The 20,393-nt window shown below is 41.9% G+C and overlaps 1 protein-coding gene across 1 annotated transcript in view; it reads right to left on the bottom strand.

Annotated features, from left to right (window-relative positions):
* COL27A1 (collagen type XXVII alpha 1 chain) overlaps window positions 1-20,393 on the bottom strand; it is a 259,247-nt gene that overhangs the window by 193,370 nt on the left and 45,484 nt on the right. Inside the window, exons 6-7 of the mRNA XM_069062697.1 lie at window positions 8,516-8,569; window positions 6,660-6,713 (exon numbers count right to left, since the gene is read on the bottom strand). Of these exons, the coding sequence (XP_068918798.1) occupies window positions 6,660-6,713; window positions 8,516-8,569 (108 nt within the window). The remainder of the gene's footprint in view (window positions 1-6,659; window positions 6,714-8,515; window positions 8,570-20,393) is intronic.

The following is a 20,393-nucleotide window of genomic DNA, read 5'->3' as shown; positions in this document are numbered from 1 at the left end:
CACACCTGCCCCCACCTAACTTTAGATGCTATCCGTCTAGCCCAACCATTTCCTTTTATAGAGGAGGAAACTGAGACCCAAAGGAAAATGCCTTGCCCAAAGTAATAAAGACAAGTATAGTGGCAGAGATAGGACCAGAATCAGTTTCCTGATTCCCCCACCTGGTGCTCCATCCATTAAACTAATATCCTCCCATTAAACATAGCACATAACCATTTTATCTGGCTACACAAGAAAACATCAATCACAAGAATTTCCTGGTAGGCTGTAAGCAACTACAATCCAATGTCAGCTCTGTCACTACAGGAAGGAACATCACTACATTCACATTCCTGAAACCCATCAGAGCAGGGGCTGTTTACCAGCCTTGTCCATCTTCAAATAGCTCCAAATGACAGGGGGATGATGGCCAAAATGAGATGGGCCATTATCTTCCCCAGACATTGTCTGGCAATTACAGGCTAGGAACCACAAGGCAGGCCACAGGGCAATCATTTCCCAGTGCGACAGGTACCCCTCTTAAGCCAGGGTTGTTTTGACTGTCCACTGGGTAGTCAGAGGTCCAAGGCAGAACTGCACTAGTGAACTTAAGGGATCTGGGAGGCAGTGACAGTCTATGCAGGGCCCCTAGAGGGTTCTCTGGTAGAATTAATGTTTATAATATGACTGGGTTTATACTTTGGTTTCTGGCTTGAATTAATCATTTACTTAAGACATTCAGGAAAAAACCAGACATCACCTCATTGGTATTGTATCCGAAGCAGCACCCTAGCACCCCTTCCAGCCTGAGGAGGTTATCTTTGCTGTGCTCAGCAGATGCACAGTCTCATGCCTCTATCCAAGTGGGCCAGGGATCTAACAAACTTGACAACCACTGCCCCACACCCAACTTGTGAGCAAATTCCAAAAGCACACCTGTTCATCCTGTACCCCACAGTCATGGCTTGTGACTCTGAACATGAGGCCTCGGCTATATGGAAAAAATCAGGATCTAAATCCATTTTAATGGCATTATCAATGTGATGACCCAACTCCAGTTTCAAGACTCAAATTTTAAGGTTGTGCAGGATGGCATTTCCTCTTCTATGCAGTGACTTTAAGTGAAAATCCCTATGGTCCACACAATCTAAATCATCCTGGCATCTTTCCAGTTTTAGACATAGTGCTATCAGTTCCACATAATATAACCAGAGGTCCACTAACCAATCTATATATGGCTCCCTATTACCTCAGATACAGGTCTTTTAAGCCCTTTGCAACCTGGCTCCAACATACTATTTAATCCTTCTTATACACTCCTCCCTTTCACAGGTTTTTAGTCCAGCCAAACTGGTCTTCTTGTTGTTATACACATATGATATTCCATCTCCCATCTCCAGGTCTTTGAATAGGCTGTTCTCCATGTCCCAGTTTCTTCCAAAGCTCAGATCAAACACCACCTCCTACACAGTCTGTCTTGATTCCCCCAGCTCCTAGTTCCTCCCCCATTACCTTCTATATATTTTGGACATAGTAATATATGTACATGGTGTTTCTTCCAATAGAATCAGTCACTTAAGAAACGTTTATTAAGCACCTACTATGTGCCAAGGACTAGGTTAGGAGCTTAAAAGAATGAAACGATCTCTACCTAAGGGCAGGGACTTCTTCATTTTTGTCCTTGTGTGCCTAACTCCTAACATATAACCAGGCACATACTAGGTGATTAATAAATGCTTACTTGGTTGATAGATAATACCACCTACTAAAGTACAGTGCCTTGGACATAGGAGGTGCTTAATAAATATTTATTGAATGTAACATATACTTCTTTACACTTATCTCTTACATATGTAATCTTGCATGTTCCTCACAATCTTGAAATAGGCGGAAAAGGTGTCATTATTTCTGTCTTACAAAATAGGAAACAGACACTACGAGGTTCTCTGGTGAGCTGTGTCACCTTTGTCTCTCTTGGTCAGAGAGTCAAATCTATAAAATGAGGGGTCTGGACTAAATGATCTCCCTAGTCTCTTCTAAGTGCAACACTCTGTGTTCTAATCTGGAATTATCTGGGGAAAGGGTTACTAAACTCTTCATGTCCTTTGACCCAAAAAGGCAACATTCTGTGTTCTATCTGGAATTGTGTGAGAAAGGATTACTAAACTGTTCATATCCTTTTGATCCGTGATCCTTACTGCTGGGCATATGCCCCAAGGAGGTTAAAAACAGAAAGGCTCCATATATGCCAAGATATCCTTAGCAGTACTTTTGATGGTAATTAGCAGAAAAGTAGAAAAAAGAGTGGGTACCCACTTCCTCCCAAGAAATGGCTCAACAAATTGTGATACATAAATATAATGGGATACCATTACATCCTAGGAATTTAAGATGATGAGAATTTAAGAGAAATACCAGAAGCCTTATATGAATGTTGCTGAGTAAAGAAAACGAAATCATGATAACAATAACGATGATGATGATGATGATGATGATGATGATGATGATGATGATGATGATGATGATGATGATAACATTTACATAGAGTTTACTATGTGCCGGGTACTATGCTAAGGGCTTACAATTATTCACTTACGAGCCTCAGAATAACTCTAGAAGGTAAGTGCTATTATTATATATAGTGACTACAACAATGTAGGTGAAAACAATACTTACAGCTAAACTAAGATTAAATATCATCAGTGTCATCACTAGCATTTATATCGAGTTTTAAGGTCTTCAAAGAATTTTACAAAAATCATCTCATTTGCAAGAGACAGCAAAGAGTTAAGTTTCCACAGAATCGCTAAAAATTACTGGTTAAAACTACTGATAATAAATTGTGAAAAGCAGGAGTGAAGTTTCCATAGAATTGCTAGACATTACTGAAGTAAGATAGAGGGAGCTAGCAGACAGCAATCACAGCCAATCAGGAGGCAAACAAAGGCCTTGAGGGACCTTCAGACCAGGATAAGGACTGTGAGGAAGGGAGGTTTCCATACGGACTAACAGCATAAAGCTCTTCTAGTTTTTGTGTTCAGGACTCCCTCCTCCCAAAGAAGAGTGGAGTCCACTTCTGGTCAGGGGTCTTTCAACCTTGGAAGGTAGATACTACTATTATAACCATTTTACTGATGAGGAAACTGAGGCAAACAGCTTAAATTACTTGAGTAGGGTCACACAACCGTTACGAGTCTAAAGTCACATTTGAACTCAGGTCTTCCCAACTCCAGGTCCAGTACTATCCTCTATGTTACCTAGCTGTCTCTGATGACCCATAATGATTCCAGAAAAAAGGTAAGGAAAGCATAATAGAAAGATTACTGACTATTGACATATGTAGAGCATGTGTAGGTTGGTTTTACTTAAATGTTTCTTTAATAAAAGAGGGCTCTATGATGGAGAATTAGGTAATATTCAGAAATGATCAAGGTATAAAAAACAAAGGCTATCAATGAAATTAAAAAAAAATACTATGTTCTAAGATCCTTTCCAGATCAGACATCTGGTGAACCTGAATTCTTTGATCCCCACCCACCTACTCTGAAATTATCTGGCATATTTTTTTTGCATTTACTCATCTGTGTATATGTTGTTTGCTCATTAGAGAATGTAAGCTCCTTAAGGGCAGGGATTGTTTTCATTGTTATTTTTGTATTCTTAGCATAGTACCTACCTCAAAGTAGCTGCTTAATAAATGCTTGTTAAACTGAATTTAATTGAAGTCAGGTAAGGTGGTATAGGAAGGCTAAGGCTGGTAGATCTCTCTAGCTCGGGAGTTCTGAGCTGCAGTAGGCCAACCTGATTGGGTGTCTGCACTAAGTTTGGCATAAATATGGTGAGTCCCCAGGAGAAGGGTTGGAGGAAGACCACCAGGTTGCCTAAGGAGAGGCATTCTGCCCATGTTAGAAACAAAGCAGGTCGAGCCTTCCATGCTGATAAAAGTGGGAATGGAACCATGAGTAGCCCCTGAACTTCCAGTCTAATTAAGAAAGAACGAACTAGTCTCTTAAAAAATAAAAATAAATAAATTGGATGGGATGAGATTGGACTCATCTAAAATCACCCAGAAATTTAATAACGGATCTAAGTTTAGAACCCAGTTCTTATAACTGGGTAATAGTATTTTGTGAATACATTGACACAGCCAATGTAAGGAAAGGATGCAGATAGCATCAGCTACAGATGGGTCTTGATAGTCATTTTGTTAGGAAGCTGTCCAAGTATCCAAGTTCCTCTGTCCATTTACTGGTGAGGAGAACCCCAGTTCACCCACTAGGGGCTTCTAGGACAAAGGAAAGATCCAACTAAGAGGTTCCTGAAGAGAAATAGGAGACACACCCCAGAGGCTGCCAAGGAAATACGAACTTTGAACAATGGTACAAAGTGCTGAAAAGGCATGGAGGCCAACCATGGGAAAGGTCAGATGCCTGATGCAGGAAAACAGTGTCTGAGTCAGTGTGAGACCACAGATCTCACAAAGAACCAGGAGATGGGAAACCAAAGTTGACACCCTTGGTGGCTGTGCCAGCTAGGTCCTTGCTATATAAGCATCTGACCTAGGGCAGCAGGGCTGGGCATTGAGATCTGGATTGATGAGGAGTCTATTGACATCACAAGGAGGGGCTATGATATCATTTGGATTTCCATCTCTAGAACCCCAAAGAATCAGAATAACTGTGGCTTGGGTTGGTTGATTCTCCTTAGACTCTCTATTCCAGGTGACTTTAGAAGTCTTGTTATCAAGGGGCCTCCTGGGACATACAGCTATCTCCTGCACGTCATCAAGTAAGTACTCAGGTCTTGGCAGGTTCCCTTGAAAACCAACCTCTGAAATGACTTACAAAGAGAGAGCCAGTTATATCTTCATCTAAAATAACCCTCTAAGGATACTAACCAGGCCATGGATTCAGATTCAGGGAGATGTTAGTTCCTAAAGATTAATGCCAAAAAAAATCAAACCCCTCTGAGGTCAACTTGAGACCGGTCTCTCTTTGAAGAGGCCACAATCAAACTAATGGAGGACAAAGGGCAGGGTCAACTCAGAGACTCACCAAGAAGATACCACCCTTCATAATGTCCACCATGCCAAGCAAAGAGAATACACCCCCACAGGGGAATCTGGTTGCAGGTAAAGGGAAGACTCATCTATTCTCACAAAGAAGAAATGTTTCTGGTGGATGGAGAAAACCCAGAAAAGAAACCGTATTGCAGCTGGAAGGTTCAATTAGAAAAAAGCTACATGAGAATTTCCCTTTATGCCCAGCTGACTCTTTTCCACTCACCCTGCCCAAACTGGTACAATCCTCATCCTAGAGTCAAGCTCTCCTAGGCTCTCTCTCTGTGCCTACTTGGAACGGGAGATATCCTCTCCCTGGTAGACCAAGAGCCATGATATTTAGACTGGATTGAGGCCAGTGGGGAAATTCAAAATGCATGTTGTTTTGCCAAGTATTTTTCCAACCACAGAGACCTTTTCTGAATTTAGAAAGACAAGTCATGCTGCACCTAGGTGAACAGGTTTATCTTCTTGGTTTAGGGTCATGAGCTTCCTTTTACCTGAAGAAAGGCCTGCCCTCCAACCAGGCTATGGGGAACTCCTCCCCAGGTTAACATGGACCTTTGGGGCAAACTGAGAGAGTTCTCTCCATCATCTGTTGATTTTCCAGCCCATATTCAGGGTTGGACACATCAAAACCACCACACTCTGCTTTATAAGCTGCTAGTGTAGGAAAACTATGTAACTCACACTTCATCCATTAGGACAGGGCTGCAGCCCAGGAGGAAAGAGGCCCACAATATTTCCCTGAGCCAAAAAAATCAGCATTTCCCCACCGCCTGCAGACACCCTTAGCTTCTTGTCTGGGTCTGTCCCCTCCAGGTTTGTACTGAGGGACCTGGAACTGGCCTTTTTGACTGCTCTATCCACCCAAGGCTGAGTACCCATTTTTCTCCATCTAAATTCACAGAGAACAAGGAGAGTGGAAAAGATGATTCTCTCCCTTCCCATCACACATACAATCAACACCAAAGAAAACCCAGAGCTGAAAGCCTGCACAACCAAAGACTAAAGAAGGACCTGGCTGGGATGGCAATGACCTTCACAGCTGACCATGATGGGAAAGAGATGATCTTGAAAGTAAAGGCAGCTTCAACCACAGCTAGGAGTTGAGGTCCCCATCCATAAGAAACAGCTCTTTGTCTGATGCCATCATTGGACGTGGCCATTATTATATAATTTAAAAAGTCAGTGGCTGGTCTTAAGTAGTGTCCCGGCGTCATTAGGGTTGTGTCGAGCACCTACAATGTGGGAGGCGTGCTGCTGGAGGTCCTAAGCTCAAGGCACTTATTTAGTTAGGAAGATGGGGCCAATAGATAAGAGATTAACAACAATGCAAGAGAGGAGAGGAAAAGGCATTCTAAGCCAAGGGACAGCAGGGAATCAGGCAGAAGCTATTACTGTCTAGAAAAGGAAATGGAGGTCTGAAGATGGGGAAGTGACTGGTTCAAGGTCACACAGATAGATGTTTTCAGAATAAGAACAAGAATCCGGGATTGCCTCTTGTCTCTGTGTTCCCTCATCTAAAACCATGGGGTTGCGGAGAAAGTATTATAAAATGGCTTCCCAACACAAGTAATGGGTCCTTCTAATAACCGAAAGAAAAAAAAACACAACCTACCTTTCGGCCAATTGGTCCTGGAGTCCCAGTCAATCCAGGTAAGCCTATGTCTCCCTGAAAGCACAAAAGGGGATAATGCTATAACAGCTATTCTGATCAGCCCTGCAACACGTAAGGGTAAGGAATCACCTTGAGGGTCCTCATGGCTCCAATGCAGTCATTTGTCTTTGTTTCATAGGCTCCTTTATCCTTTTAGGAAGGTCTTAATCCTATGACATCTTCTCATCTTAAGGTGACTGACCTGAAAACTGAATCACTTCCTACATTCCTCAAAGCACACACCTTTGAGAGGCATTCCATGTAGGGCTCCAATAATGGTTTTTTCCCTAGACTGGGAATTCTAAATACCAGACTATGTTCTCTTTAACAGAGGCTAAATTCTACATCTTATAATGATCTCCAACGTGGAAAAAAAGTGACCAGCTGCTTCCAATTCCCACTGGGTCCCTGGGGTTAGGACTTTAAACAAAGACTCCACTAGTTCAACGTCTGCTCCTATTGGAAGGGTTTCTGGGTAGCATCCAGAGGAAAGCCAGACTAACCAACTATAAAGTTCTTTCCCTTGTATATGAGATGCTGAGTGATCTTGTTCCTGGCTATTTAGGAGGAGGGTTGGATGGCGGGGGGCAGGGGAGGAGAATGGATTTACAGGTTTCCGGTGCTTCTGGGTGATTACCACCCTCCAACTCCCTTGGTTTATTGGGGATGCTGTAGGGATGGATTAAGTCCTCTGGCACAAGTCATTTTTATGACTTCAATGTACAGAATCCCAGGCCTCCTGGATTTCCAGCACCACAGAGCCCTTTATTATGTGATTTAAGTGATTGGACTCATGACTGCCTTTTCCTACATAAGGGCAATCAACACACATCTCTAATAACTGATGAGGGTGGAGAGCCAGAATCCCTGGCGGGGTTTCCCGCTACAGCTGGGAGCACAGTATTCCCAGGGACACCTGGAGGAAACATGTGCTCAGAAAAGGGGCTGAGGGGCCCTTAAGGGAAGGAGGGCACAAAGGAGAAAGGAAGCCCCACAAAAGTATTCACAAGGGATCACAGTCGTGAGAGGGGCGCTGGAGACCATGCCCACAATACTTATCACAAGGATCATAGGAAATCACTGAAGGGACCTTAGCAATCCTGTCTCATCATCTAGTACACCTCTGATTTTGAAAATGTAAAAATCCAAGCTGAAAAGGTGAAAAGGTATCATGCCCACAAAACACACAACTTATAAATAAGTGGTATAGCCAAGATTCGAACCCAGGTCTCCTAACACCAAATCCAATGCACTTTCTACTATATCATATGGCCCAGGTTTCCAGGATGTCTCCTGGAAAAAGGATGACTGGCAAAGCACTGAATATTTAACAAAGATGCAGGCCTGCTGCTTAAATAATGCCTTAAGAAAGCTCTTCCACTGTGTAACTATGGTCTCTGACGGCCTTACAAATGAGTAGGCAACTCAACCACCTGCATGTGTTTTTGTTTTTCTATAATGGCCTGCCCCAGGAAGAGTGTAAGTAGAAAGTCTACATAATCAATATTTTCCTTTGACATAAATCATCACTTACCCAAATTGAGAAGGTGAATACATCTTACTAAGGATTTCTTAAGTTAATTTTAACATCTCCTAAAGTTGAAGACCAGTGCAGCATTTCCTAGTTTTTGACTGCTTGGATGTGCCTATGTTGGTACCCCTGGGGTGCTGAGGCTCCTCCTAACTCCTGAGGATTAATGGTATTTGTATCTGCTGAGTAAACTGGTAAAAACCCTAAAGCCCTGTTGATGTCAGCTCATGTCACTACTCCTCCCCCCTCCCCCCCCCCCCCAGCTCAGAGGTCCTGAGAAACCTACCTTTTCACCATCATAGGCCTTTCCAGGGGATAGCCCAGGATCTCCTTTTTGTCCCTACAACAACAGAAAAAGTTCAATTTGTGACCATGTTAGAATAGACTCCCTCCCTGAAAGCTTTGTCCTAAGGTGTCCCTTGGTCTAAGAAGGTGGAGGTTTCCTCCAATTGCCTGCCCTCCCACATCCCTCCTCCCTTTGAAAGGAGGACATCAAGCTCCACCTGACTTCTCACCAGCCTCATCTCTGTTGTCAGCCTACCAATATGACCCACCATTTGCCTTCAACCCACTGGCCTTCACCTCGACCCACAGCTAGCTACTCATTCCTGGGAACTTCTACTAGATTCATGTCTCCTGTTGGTTCTCAGTCAGGCACCCTGTGGGAGTTAAGAAACACCTTCTGACCATCCTCTTGAGTGCATCTCAGGCAGACATCATCTCCAGTCTATTTGACATGATTATCCTTCAAATTGTTGATGCCCAGAAAGTTAATACCCCTGCAAGTGTATATTATACAGCATAAAGGCTAGCACAGTCAAATTAATAATGTCTGACACTTTTACAGCATTTCAAATATATACATTACTTTCCTCATAATAATCCATGAGGTAATACAACTACATTATACTCATCGATTAGGGCACTGAGGGTCAAGAGAGATTATGTGACTATCCCAAAGTTATATAGTATATCTCAGAGGCAGGTATAAACCCAAATCTCCTGGCTCCAAATTCAGCACCCTTTATTCTCTAACACTTCTTTATTCCCCCAAATTGCCCTGAATTTATTTTCTGTGTACATACATGTATGTGTATATCCAAATACATGGATATATTTATGTGTATATATACATATAACATATATACATGCATGTGTGGTGGTGGTGTTCAATCATTTTTCAATCATGTCTGTCTCCTTATGATCCCACTTGGGATTTTCTTCCCAAAGATACTGAAGTGATTTACCATTTCCTTCTCCAGTTCATTTTATAGATGAGGAAACTGATGCAAACAGGGTTAAGTGACTTGCCCAGGGTCACACAGTTAGTATCTGAAGCCAGATTTGAAATCAGGAAAATAAGCCTTCCTAACTCCTTGCCTGGCACTATATCCACTGTGTCACCTAGCTGCCCCTTATATATAAACATGTGTATATACTTGTGTACATTACATGTATGTATATATCTGTATGGATATCTATGTAGATAGCATGTGAATGTACCTGTGTGTATATACCTGTTTCTCCCTATAGAATGCAAGCTCTGTTTTTATCTTTGTATCACCAGTGCCTAGCTTGGTGCCTAACACATAATGCTTACTGATCAATTGTCTTTAAATTATTTGTCAATTAACAGGGTCCAGATTCTAAGAATTCAGATATTATGCTACTGATTAATAGCACAGAGCTGAGAAGCAGATAAGCAGTCAGTCTCTGAGTTGAAAGGGAAGGCCTGGACCCCTCCACAGACTGACCCAATACCTCTGTGAATGATGAGGACAAACATAAGATCAAACAACCTCACTTTTTGGCCAAGTGTCCAAAAAGAGGTGGATGTTCCAACAATACATTAAACGCACCATACAGCAGGAAGCATGAAGGCAGAGCCAGATACTTCTTTAGGGGGATCAGGTAAGGGTCATTCCCTAGCGACATCACTTTTGGTTGTGCCCAGCTCATCTCAAGTGATCCTAGGGACACACTATCCACAATCTCTTTGGAAACCCACCTATACCAAAATTTCCTTATTATAAAGATTTTTTTTTCTGATAACAAGCCTGAAATAACACCCATCCTTATTACTGTAGCATTACCCACTGGGCCTTAGCTATACCCACTTTGATTTTAAAATTCTTTACCCTCCTGGATGAAAATTCACTTTCAAATAATTTAGAATTATTCAAAGAAAGTAACTATATTAAAACAAGCACCATATGCAATAGGGATATACTAGAACTTTTTCCAATAAATACAGGAGTCAAGCAAAGTTGTTCATTCTCCTTACTATTACTTATATAGTTCTGGAAATGCTAGCAGCAACACTAAGACAAGAGAAAGAAATTAAAGGCACAAAAATAGGTAAAGAGGAGATAAAACTGTCCTTTTTGTTGATGGTATATTTAGAAAATCTTAGTTAATCCACAAAAGTATTAATTGAGACAATTAATGGCTTTAGCAAAGTTGCAGGCTACAAAATAAACTTGCAAAATCAACTGCATTTCTATATATAACAAAATCCAAGAGGCAATAATAAAAAGAGAAAACTCATTACAAGTAACTACAAAATGCACAAAGTATTTGGGAATCAATCTACCAAAGAACACAAAAAAACTGCATAGATCCAAGCACAAAGTACTCCTTAAAGCAATAAAAAAACAAATTTAGAATGGAGTATTCCTATTCCTGGAGAAATATTCAGTGCAAGTGGTCATGCCAATATAAGAAAAATGACAATATTACCAAAATTAACTTACACTTTTAATGTCATAAGAAATATCAAAAGAATACATTATAGCATGTTATAAAAATAATAAAAATCATTTGGAAAAATTAAATATCTAGAAAGTCAAGGGAAATTATAGGAAATATAGGAACAAAGTGGGAATAGCACCTCCAGACCTCAAACTATACTATAAAGCAGTAGTCATAAAAATAATTTGGTATTGGTTTTAAAACAGACTAGAAAAGGGAGAATAAGAAATAATGGAACTCAATAACTCAGTATTTAATAGCGTAGAAATCATAATTTACTTTGGAAAGAACTCCCTATTTGATGAAAATTGCTAGTAAAACTGAAAAGCATTCTGGCAGAAATTAGGCTTAGACCAACACCTTACACCATATTACATAAAACGGTCTCAATGGATACATGAGCTAAGTATTAAAGATGACACTACTAAAATTTGGAAGAGAAACAGGTCATATACCTTAGTACGAATAGGATCAATTAGTCAGTCAAACATTTATTAAATGCTTACTATGTGCCAGATGCTGTGCTGAAAAGTGGGGATACAAAAAGAGGCAAAAGACCATCCCTGCCTTCAAAAAACTTACAATCTAATGGAAGTCAACATGCAAATAAATATGTTCAAAAGCAAACTATATACAGGAAAAACAGGAAATAATTAACAGAGGGAAGGCACTGTAATTAGGAGGGGTTGATAAAGATTTCCTGCAGAAGGTGGGATTTTAGCTGGTACTTAAAGGAAGCCAGGGAAGGCAAGAGGCAAAGGTGAGGAGGGAAGGAATTCCAGGCATGAGGGACAACCAGAGAGAATGCCTGGAGCTGAGAGAGAGTGTCTAGTTTAAGGAACAGCCAGGGGGCCAGTGTTACTGGATTGAAGAGGATGTTGGGGAGGAAGGAGCTAGAAGACCAAAAAGCTAGGAAGGGGCTGGATGATACAGGGCTTTGAATGCCAAATGGAGTATTTTGTCATTGATCCTAGAGGCAAAAGGAAGTCACTGGGATTTATGGTGAGTAGAGGTGTGGGCAACACAATCAGATCTGTGCTTTAGGAAAATCACTTTTGTGTTGTTTGTCCTTCATTTCCAAAGAGGCCCAAATGTTATCACGGATGATGGCTTTTCTTGAGCATCGCTCTCTCTCCCTGAGTCAAGTCAAGACAACCGGCAATGGCTCAGGATGCAGTGGGTGACCTTGATGTCTTTGATGCCTGATTAAGTTCTAGGCTCTCCACACATCTGCTTCAGCGCCTTCATGACCATTGGAACACACTTCTCATCTACCCGTTAGGCTGGAGGGAGTCTTCACATGCTTGGGGTAGACATCTTCCTAACTCACTGCCATGTTTGAGGCCTACTGATTACCCTCAGCGTGGTTTGGCCCATCTACCAGGACCGTTTTACCAATGTGTGGTCAGTGTGCATGCTATAGATTCTTAGAGACAGGTGAGAGTGGGGTGAAAGCAGACACCAAAGGTAGGTGAGCAGCCCTGAGAAGGTCTCTGCAATCCTTCACATCAGAGGTGCCAGTTCTCCTTACACTACACCCCAGGAAAATCATTTTAGTGGCTGAACAGAGGATAGATTGGAATGGGGAGAGACTTGAAGCAGGAAGAATCACAACAGGTCACTGCAGTAATCAAGGTATAAGGTCATAAGGGATTATACCAGAGCGATGGAAATGTCAGAGGAGAGAAGATAGGGGTGGCTAGGTGGTGCAGTGAATAGAGCACCAGCCCTGGAGTCGGGAAGACCTGAGTTCAAGTCCAGCCTCAGACACTTAACATTTACTAACTGTGTGACCTTGGGCAAGTCACTTAACCCCAATTGCCCCTCCAAAAAAAGGGGGGGGAGAAGGAGGTGTAGTTCAGAGAAGTTGCAAAAGTGAAATCAATAGGCCTTGGCAAGAGCTTGGCAATGGCGGGGGTGGGGAGGGTGAGAGAAGTGAAGAGAACTGTGGGACCAGGAGGATAATGTTGTCCTTTATAGTAACAAGGAAGGTAGGAGTCACGGAGGGTTTAGGGGGGAAATAATGAATTCTGTTTTGGACATGTTGAATTTGACATCTATTGGACATCCAGCTCAAGATGTCTGAAAGGTAGTTAGAGATGTGAGATTGTAGGTCAGAAAAGATTAAAGTAAAGGCAGATTTGAAAGTGATCAGCACAGAGAAGCTAATCAAACCCACAGGAGCTGACAATATCATCAAGTGAAGTCGAATAGAGGGAAAAGAGAAGAGGGCTCAGGACAGAACCATATGGGACATTAATGTAGAGTTAGGAGGTATGATCTGGGTGAGGATCCAGCAAGGAGACTGAGAAGAAATAGTCAGACAGGTAGGAGGAGAACCAGGAAAGTGGTATCCTAGAAACCTAGAGAGAAGAGAGAATCACTTAAGAGAGTGTGACCAACAGCACCAAAGCCTGCAGAGAGGTCAAGGAGAAGGAGGAGTAAGAAAAGGCCATTGGATTTATCAACTAAGAGATTTACCAACTAAGAGATCATTGGTAACTTTGAAGAGAAGGGGGGAAAGAGAGAGAGAGAGAGAGAGAGAGAGAGAGAGAGAGAGAGAGAGAGAAAGGGAGAGAGAGAGGGAGGGAGGAAGGGAGGGAGGGAGGGAGAGAGGAAGAGAGCAGGTTCAGTGGAATGATTGGGACAGATTCTGGATTGTAAGGGGTAAAGAAAAGAGTGAAAAGAGAGAAAGTGGAGAAACCTATTGCAGATAGCCTTTTCAAAGAGTTTAGCCAAAAAGGGAGAGCAGAAATAGGACAAAAGTTAGTGGGGATGGAAGGATCAAGTGAGAGTTTTTTGAGGCTGGGGGAAATGTGGGTATGTTTGTAGGCAGTAAGGAATGGATCAGTAAAGAGGGAGAGACTGAAAATTAACTAAAAAGTGGCGATGACAGAGAGGGCAGTCTTTTGGAAGAGATGGGATGGAAATGAGATCACGTGAACAGGTACAGGGGTTAGCCTTGCTAAGAAGTAAGGGCACTTTCATCACATGAGATAGGGGTAAAGGAGGAGAGAGTGCCAAAAGGCATGTGAGTGATAAGAGTAACACGAGATGGGGAAGATGAAAGAAGACAGAGTTCACAGAGAATGACTTCAAATTTTTTTTTGGTAAAATATGACGCAGGGTTCTCACCTCGGGGTGGAAGAGAGAAGTCATGGGAGATCTGAGGATGAAAAGGTCTGTAGGAGTCTCTGTGGAGAGTGGGATAAGTTGATAAGGGAGGAACAGAAGGATTGCCTAGCAGAAGTAAGGGCCCAGTTGAGGCTGTAAAACAAATTTGTGATGGACTCAGCCAGAATAGTTCTGTGATTTTCTCCACCTTTGTTCATCAGCATGGTATATAGGAAGGTGGTGAATGGTAAGAGGGATCCAAGGCAGAGGCTTGGCAGGGCATAATCAGTGAAATTTTAAGAGAATTAGGATTCAAGAAAGAAGGACAATGCAGGGTTGAATTGGTTCACTAAGGGGTCAAGATATAGAAAAGAGGAGAGAGCAACTAGTGCAGGGGAGATATCCTGGGAAAGAATTAAGGGGTCAAGGGCAGGATAAATTAACTTAATTATAATATTAATTATTATAACAGGATTAATTAATTAATTTAATTAACAAATTAAAGAAAAAATCAATTACAAACAATAAAATAGATAACTTTGATTACAGAAACTGAAAAACTTCTACACACACAAAAAAGTACCTAGGACAAAAAGAGATGTAGTTGAATGGGAAAAATAAAATTTCTCTAATAAGAGTTTGGTATCTAAGACAACCAATACATATAATATTATATATATAATATACACATATTATGTATACATATATGTGTAAGTTTATACATGTGCATTATATATGTGTATACATTTATTTATTTATTTGTTTATTTGCACACACACGACCAAAAGCCATTCCCCAATAGATATGTCATCAAAGGATATGAATAGTTTTCAAAAGAAAAACTGCAAACTATTAATAACCTCATGAAAGTATGCTCCAAATCATTAAGGAGAGAAATGCTAATCAAAACAACCCTGAGGTTACAACTCACATCCTGCAAATTGGCAAAGATGACAAAAGATGAAAATAGCCAATGATGGAGGAATTGTAGGAAAATAGGCATGCTGGTACATTTTTGGTGGAGCTGTGAACCAATATGACCATTCTGGAAAACAATTTGGAATTATGTAAAGAGAGTGAATAAAATATCACCTTTTTGACTCAGAGATTCCCTTTATGCTCCCAGGGATTATACCTCAAGGAAGCCATTGAGAAGAAAATCCCTCCTCCCTCCCTACCCCTATATCCCCCACATACACCAAAATTTTTATAGCAGCACTTTTGTGATAGCAAAGAATTGGAAGTGAGTTAGCTGCCCATTAACTGGGGTTGGCTAAACCTACCATGCATGGTACATGAATGCAATAGAATATTACTCTGCTATAAGAAATGATGAATGTGATGAATACAGAGAAGCATTTAAGACTTACATGAACTGATGCAAAGTGAAGCAAGCAGACAGAAATAGTATACACAGTGACTTTGTTGTTGTTCAGTCATATCCAATGGACTTGTCCATAAAGTTTTCTTGGCAAAGATACTGGAGAGGTTTTCCATTTTTCTCCAGTGTGTCCCCATTTTACAGATGAGGAGATGAAGCAAATAGGGGTTAAGTGACTTGCCTAGGGTCACACAGCTAGTGTCTAAGGTTAGATTTGAACTCAGATCTTCCTAACTCTGAACCCAGCACTCCATCCTCTGCCCCACACAATGGCTACAACAATGCAAATGGAAAGAGCAACCACATTCAAAAATCAGAAGTAAAGGTGGCTAGGTGGCTCAGTGAATAGAGCACTGGCCCTGGAGTCAGGAGGACCTGAGTTCAAATCTGGTCTCTGACCCTTAACACTTACTAGCCATGTGACCTTGGGCAAGTCACTTAACCCCAACTGCCCTGCCTTCCCCCTCCAAAAAGCAAAAAAAAAAAAAACCAGCTGTGAATGAAACAAAATTATAAAGATCAAGCATGATTTGAAAGGGGACATGTTAGAAGACACTCCCACCCCTCCCCTCTGTAGAGGTTTGGAGGTCTACAAATGTTGTACATTACATATATTTTCAGACTTTTTCTACATATTGATAAATTATGTTCATTTTTCCTCTTCTTTTTTATTTGTTTTTCAAAGTACTATTTGTCACATGGGATAGCTCTCTAGGAGGGAAAAGGGGAAGAATGCTAGGGAAAAGTATGGTAATGTTAAAAAAAAAAAGACATCAATAAAAACTTATTTTTTAAGTGACTATATCCTTTGACCCAAAGATGCTTGCCTATGTCCTAGACTCATACTCCAAAGAAAGGTCACTAACAAAAAGAAAACCTTCATATCCATCAAAATTGTGACAGCACTTTGGTAGTGTCAAGAGAACCTGAGTTCATATCCGGCCTCAGACACTTGCTGGCTGTGTGACCTTGGGCAAGTCACTTAACCCCAATTGTCTCCCCCCACAAAAAAGGAAAGAAAAAAGGAATGCTGTGCAATCCTAACAGCCAAGCCCCAGAGAAGACATACAAGAAAGTACAATTCTACCCTTTATTGCAAAGGTGGAGATAAGGGATGGGGAATCCCTTATTAATTAATTAATATTAATCCCTTATCTAAACATGGAATGTTAGACTCCTTTGATGCAAGCTACTTGAGGAAAGAGCTGGCATATAGTAATTGCTTAATAAATACTTGCTGACTGACTGATGAAATGTTTCCTCCACTCTCCCCCCCCACACACACACTTTTTTATTCTTTGTCATAAGGGATGGCTCTCTAGGGAGGGAGGAGAGATACAATGAAAAACTCACATGATGTAAAAACAAAAGATTTCGAAAAGATTTGATTTTATTGTCCAGCCTTCTCCACTTCATCCCAAGCCAAGAATATTACAATGGTTTCTTTTCCTCCTTCTCAGCTCAGCCACTCTAACTTCTCATCTCAACAGTTCAGTGGATAGAGTGTTAGACTCATTCAGATATGAGCTCAAATCCTACCTCAGATACTTACTTGGCTGTGTGACCATGAGCAAGTCATATAACCTTTGTTAACTTCGTTTTTCTCATTTACAAAATGGAGATAATAATAGTGCCTAACTCACAGAGTTATCTATAAAGTGCTTTATGAAGGTTAAAATGCTCTATAAATGTTAGTTATCATTTACTCTTAGAAAATTAGAGAATGCCAGAGCTTGAAGGACTATCTAATCTGATATCTTTATGTTGCAGATAAAGAAACTGAGGTCCAGAGATCAGAAGGGATTTTATCCAAGATCACACAACTGGTTAGTGGCAGAGCCAGGAATAGAACCCAGGTGTCCTGAGAGTTCCCTCCATTTGGTCCTCCCTCCAGATGTGTTTCTAGTAATGAGATGCCCAGAAACGAATGCAGGATACCAGATGTTCTTCCCACAGTACCCTAAGGGAAGTAAAAAGTATCTCTCCATCCTCCCCTGATACAAATTCTCTAAACTTACTACCCCTTCTCTCCCTGACTCTCCAGCCTGACTCTCTATCACTCCCCTCTTTCCCTCCCCTGGAGCTGCACCTTCCTTTGGCTATGACTGGATCAGGTTACGGGCCCAAACCTCATTTCCCAGTTCCTATTAACTCCCAGGCCTTTTACACTGATTCATTCCAGGTTACTTGTTTCTACTGAACCTTGGCATTTTGGATCCTTCTGCTCCATAACCTTAAACTGCATTCTGCCCCCCACCCCCACCCCCAAAATTCTGGTCTTGTTGGCTGTTTCCACCAATAGTTTCAAAGCCTTTTATGTCCACATCTCTGAGTTTGCCCCTGTGCTACTGAAGATTTATTAATGGCCAAAAAAGGATGCCAGATTCTCCCCACACACACATCCTCTCCTTACCAGCTAAGGGAGGATTTTCTAGGCCACTAGGATCTTAGTCCCAAGAGGGCATGCCAAGGAGCCATACCAATGAGTGTTTCAAAGGTATATGCAGGGCAGGAAAAGAGTAGGACACGGGGAAGGAAGAGAGACCAGACAAAAGGAAAGCACTGCAAGCAATGGGGAGCATTGGAGAAAAGGTCCCCAGTAGTCTTGTGATAGGCACAGTGCGGAAGGAAACGCACTAAGCTTAGCACCAGAAGAGCCAAGTTGGAGGTAGTCCTTTCCACCACTTAATAGCCAAGTGAATTTGGATCAGTCCTGTAGGCTCTCTATGACTAGTAATAAGAATAAGAAGAATCCTAGGTCTGTTATTTACTACATAGATGACCTAAGGCAGATGACTTTATTTTTATGGTCAGAATGAGAGGGTTGGAGTACATGGGCTAGACCTTTCAGATCCCAAACCCATGATTACTATTACTAAAGAGTAATCACATTGCACTTTAAGAACATACACGCTTGTTCTGTTCCTCCAACATGCTTCCCCCAGGTGTCTCTTGAAATTCTGTCATTAGAGATTCATTTCATCCTCTCATGTGAATGCACCTGGGGAAAGAAACATGCTACATTGTCCTACCTGTCAGGGGCAACTCAATAGGAGCATATGCCAAAGCTTTCCCTGAGATAGGGCAAGAGGCAAAAGAGCATGAAGGCTCTAGGTCCCAAGGAGAGGAGAAAAGGGCACCACAGGAGAGGGAAAGGCTGCAGGAAGGTTGGAGCTACCAGAAATACCTGTTTGCATGAGAGAGACCCTGGCCTCAGGAACAATCACTGCGCCCAGACTTGAACCAGGCCCTTTCCCTTAGAACCTCCTTTAAAAGGCCTCTGAGTCCAGAATCCCTTAAGGCCTGGTATTACCAAGCCCTCTCTGCTGCCAGCAGGGTATGTGGCCACCACTAATGAACTTTGTGCATCTCCAGCGGCATCAAAGAGTGCTCAGCAGAGCTCGGCCCAAGGGCCATTTGGTTCAAAGGCTCTTCCAGCTCTGAGGTAATGAGGCAGATCTCAGAAGGAATGCCACTTCCTGAGGCAAGCAGTAGAATCTTCTTGAGTCATCCCCCTCCTCCCTGAACCTCAACAACCCTCCCTCCTCCCTCATCCTTTTCTCTAGCCCAGCCCTCCAGTCTATTTTCTCCATTCCTTCCAGCTTTCTCCAGCAGGGGAACATGTTCTTGGCGGCTAGCGGCATGGAACACCACTGATTCATTACAGATGTATCAGGGCAAATTGTGAATGAAGGCCGGCAAAGACTGCCAAATAGTAAATGAAGTCATGCACCTAATCTCCCCATGCACACAGCCCTTATCAGGCTGAGGCCCTACTTCAAGGGCATCCTTTTTCCTGGATCCTCCAGAGGGTCTGCCCAGGTAGCCAGAGGATCCCTTACTTACCCACCTCCAATGTAACTCCCTTTCCACCAGCACTGGGCATAACACCCTAATCTATCCCAAGTCAAGACCAGAGACCCGTCTATTCTAAACCGTTGTCTTCTAGTTCACTGCCCAGTGCTAAAGTTTTCCATCTCCACTACTGGCAGTGCCAAACCACAATTCCCAATGAAACACAGAAATTCCCCCTCCTCTCTCCTAGTATGGACTAGGAAATTGGGTTGCACTTTGGGAAACAGTCTGGGAGAGAAAGACAGCTCCCTCAAGACCCTATATCGGGATATAGCAAGAAAACCCTGCAGGTCTGAAATCATTTTGTTTGCTAGGAGATCAGAAAAGTAGCAGCAATGCCAGGTAGTACCTTCCATGATCAGAAAATTGGGGCTGGGTCAACTCATCCTCAGTCCAAGATGAAAGTGCTCTTTCTGTGGAGTTGTCAAACTGCCTGAGGAACATCTCCCTCCAAACTGCTAGTCAGTCACTCAGTATGACAATAGTACAAAGTAGAAATATGGGCTCTACAGTTCTTTGGTATCTCAAAAGGGGGATGAATGGGAAAGGAATGGGGCGCTTGAAAAGAGCCCTTGGAAGAAAAGAACTATGGAACACAATTCTGAGGTATGAAATCAAACACAATGACACTAAATAGATTTCTATAAACTCTAGGAAAGCAAAGGAGATATCAAGTTACAGAATGTCAGAGCCAAAAAGATCCTCAGAATGGAAAGACTTAGAGCTAAGGAAGAGATCTTAAGCATCAATTAGTTCAACCTCTTCTTTATTTTCAAAAGGGGAAACTGAGGCTTAGAGAGGTCAAGTAATTTCATTTTTCCAAAAGCTCCTTGACAGCAGAGACCGTGTTTTATTTAACTCAATATCTAATATGCACGTTGGAGGTACTTAATGATATCTGTTCTATTGTTCTTGTGCTTTAGAAAAAGTCCTTCCCTCCTCCCATCCAGGTCAAATAAACTGGATCCAAAACCATTTGGATGGTAGTCTTCCCAACTATCATTTATACAAAAAAAGACAATATGCCTTCTGGAATAAAATGGCAGCACTAACATGTAACGAC

This window comes from Petaurus breviceps, unplaced genomic scaffold, assembly GCF_028583685.1.
Source record: "Petaurus breviceps papuanus isolate PSGF00001 unplaced genomic scaffold, PetGlider_PUasm1.0 90503, whole genome shotgun sequence".
NCBI lineage: Eukaryota > Metazoa > Chordata > Mammalia > Diprotodontia > Petauridae > Petaurus > Petaurus breviceps.
Note: the sequence above shows the minus strand (reverse complement) of the source record. Positions and strands in the feature narration are given on the sequence as shown.